The sequence below is a fragment of the Polyodon spathula genome, chromosome 5, assembly GCF_017654505.1.
Source record: "Polyodon spathula isolate WHYD16114869_AA chromosome 5, ASM1765450v1, whole genome shotgun sequence".
Classification (NCBI taxonomy): Eukaryota; Metazoa; Chordata; class Actinopteri; order Acipenseriformes; family Polyodontidae; genus Polyodon; species Polyodon spathula.
In genome coordinates this window covers 69,093,178-69,096,380 of record NC_054538.1, presented here as the reverse complement: position 1 = coordinate 69,096,380, position 3,203 = coordinate 69,093,178, and the positions used below count along the sequence as shown (strand labels likewise).

Genomic DNA, 3,203 nt, shown 5'->3' with positions numbered 1-3,203 from the left:
TTCCACAATTCAAATGGACTGTATGGCTTTGTGCAGAGCAGCACTTAGGGGAGGTCTACATTTCAAGCCAGGCCTCCTTATCATGATTCAGCATGTGTTTCTGACAACCTAAGCAACACTGTCCATACTTCATACGCAGATTGATACAAACAAACAAAAAAAAGTTTAATACAATAACTTTTTTTATTAAAGTTCAGACTTAAAGTACAAATATTAAAAAGTACAAATAAAGGTTGTGTTTGACTGCTTTGGACTGCTCTATATTGGCTTCATCGTCTTCTCTTGCGAGTAAAATGTAAGAAACATATAGCAAGGGGATACAAGATGGATATTACAATTTCTGCTATCACATATATGAGGTAGGTAGTGACAGCTCCAGGCAAACTGTTAACACTGGCAAGTTGTTTGGGGAATTTTTTATATATATATATATATATATATATAGCAAATATGTTTAACACCTACACAATCTGAAAACTCTTGTCCGTGGATATTTGTGAGCAGCAGCTGTGCAACAAGTTATTTATACGATATGCTTTTGAGTGCTCAGCGAAAGCAGCTTACACAAGGTTTATTTTCAATAGGCTTTTACCGACGTGCAACAAGGATGAGTGGACAATGTGGTTATCAGCTTAGCTGTGCAACTTGTACTGTCGCTCAGCGCAGCTGGTCAGGTGTTGTAGACCCAGCTTTGTTACGTTTCTGATCACTTTCAGGCAGGCCTCAAGACCAGCTGATACGAATCTGCTGTAAATGAGATGTAACGTCTTAAGCTGGCTATGTTAAGAAAATAAAATGTAGCCTTGAAGTGTCTTTCCCAGCTCAAAAAATATTTAAAGCTTCAGCATACTGCAGGTATCAAAGACAAGTATGTCAGGCTCGTGTTACACTCCGCTGTGGAATGGGGCTCCACAGAAGAAATAAGCACCTGTTGTTGATTGAAGTGGCAACAAGGGGGCAATAGAGGTCAGTACTGAACAATTATGCAAACCTTTTAAAAAGGAGATAATATATGAGCTATTTGCGCATCACTAAGTGGAGTAAACGCAAAAATCAACACTTGTATTGGTACAGGTAGGCTGTTTTAAAGGATGTCATCTGTTTCAACAAGTTGGTTTACCATTGCTCTGTGCAGTAGGAGGCTGAATACCTTAGGCTGAATATCATTTCTCTATGGGCCTCAGTAACTATTAATGTATTTCTGAACATTTCATCTCCAATCTAGCACACTGTGTAGTTAGTGACAGGACTGCTAATTTGTCTTCTTCCATTGAGTGGCAATACAGATATTACAACACCTGCTTCATTTATTCAGGTCCACTTGGTCTGCTCCTATCAAACTTTCAAAAACAAGAAAACTTTGGTACATTAATAACTGGAGTTAAAGGGGAGGGTCAACCCTGTCTGTTCTACTGCCTGAGGCAAAATCACCCTTTTCAAAAGCTATACTCTTTTTATAACTTGCTGTACACTAGTTGTTCTATTTACAAATAAAACTCCTAGTTTATTAGATCCTGATTAACACTAATCTTGTACTACTGTGAATTTAGGTTAGATAATCCAAGATGTGAAATAAACTGTTAAATGCACACTGGCATGTTTTAAATATGTATGCCTTTACTTCTAAAATCTGTATTTTTACTTGCAAAAGCAGGGTCTTTATGTTTTTTACCGGTCCAAAAATGTATTTGATCACTATTTTATGCATGTATTTAATGTTCATTTGCAATGCAGTATATAAGTTTCCAAGCTGTCATAAATAATCATTATGAATGCCATACTGTACTGTGTACAGCAGGATCCTATACATAGCTGCTAGGAATGAGTTATCAATAACTCGGAGCTGCTACAGTCCTGTCTGCCCCGCAGGCTATTGCATTGTGTTTGTGGTGTCCTATGACTCAGTACGTGCCAACAGAAAAAATGGCTGTAAAAGAACTGCATGGAAATAATGAATTAAAAATAGTAGAAGGTGTACACTCTGCAAGCACTTCTTAGACGTTTCAATGTACCAATACAGACTGGCACCCCCAAAATAATTCGGTAATTTGCTTCAGTAATTTTTACAGTAATTCATTAGGAAAATGTAGGCAGTTCATTTATTCCTAGCGATGTGCAATTGTGTTAAGTTGCTCATCACAAATAAATCAGTTTGCAAGTGAAAGTTACATATTACAACACGTGTCAGCAGGGGGCAAAACCGCTAATGATCAACGAATAACGCAGCGACCGCTTTTTCTGTTATGCGTTTCTTATTTTCAGTGACATTTAAGAAAAAGGTTGACCGTCCCGTTAAAACTCACGGTGCAAGAATGATGGTACACAAAAAGTCTCACCTCCGTTAGGTGCTTGCTGTGTGCTCCTCAAGGGTCTGCATGCCGTCTCCCGTGGGCTTCAAAAGGGTGACAATGTTACCCTTCAGGAGACAACAACAGCATCAATCTCTCACCTGAAGGAACCATGTCGATTTTCAATTTCAATAGGTTACAAAACAGAAAAACAAAATTAAAATGCACTCATTGATTTAAAATAAATAAAATAATAATACAAAATTGTAAAAGGTGCAATACCCTTGTGTTTAGGATGGCTTTATTTGAGAATGCATATTGAAAGGGCAAAGTTCTGTACTGGGGTTGTTAACTAGCAAACTTCCAGGCTTACATGTATTCCTGGTACACTGCAGTGAGTTATTATAGAGGACCCCTGAAACAGGAGAAAGACACTCATTAGGTGGCTTTCATATATGTATACTCAATATAAGATCCTCATACCTTTCACAACAGTATTAATTTCTCATTTAAAAAAAAAAATAACAACAACAGAGCATCTGCCTTCACAAATAGTGAACAAAAAGTGGTACTTGTAAATTACAAGACTGATTGTTGAAAAGTGGAATTGTCCTGAGAAGTACAAACATGTGAAGGATTTTCTTCTTCTACATGAAACTGGTACTGTAGGACAGTCTTCTTATTATTCAGTCTTCTAATAATTTTATTTCTTGTTATATAAAATAGGAAATGCATTTTCCAAAGCGCAAAATCAGGCAAAGTCACACATTTCCATTAGAATGTATCAAATTATTTTATTTTGCATGCCAAGTCAAGAGGGCTGCAGGGGTGTCTAGTGCTTGAGAATCTGAGCCCTTGGTACAGATCTTGGATTAAATAAACCACAAGAAAGCCTGGTAAGTACACATTAGTAAC

General features: G+C 37.2%; 1 protein-coding gene across 1 annotated transcript in view; it reads right to left on the bottom strand.

The window, feature by feature from the left end:
- Positions 1-238: 238 nt before the first annotated feature.
- Positions 239-3,203, bottom strand: part of si:ch211-51e12.7 (uncharacterized protein LOC336335 homolog) — a 10,335-nt gene continuing 7,370 nt past the window's right edge. The window contains exon 6 of the mRNA XM_041251152.1: positions 239-2,416. Within this exon, the coding sequence (XP_041107086.1) occupies positions 2,395-2,416 (22 nt within the window). The 3' untranslated portion in view covers positions 239-2,394. The remainder of the gene's footprint in view (positions 2,417-3,203) is intronic.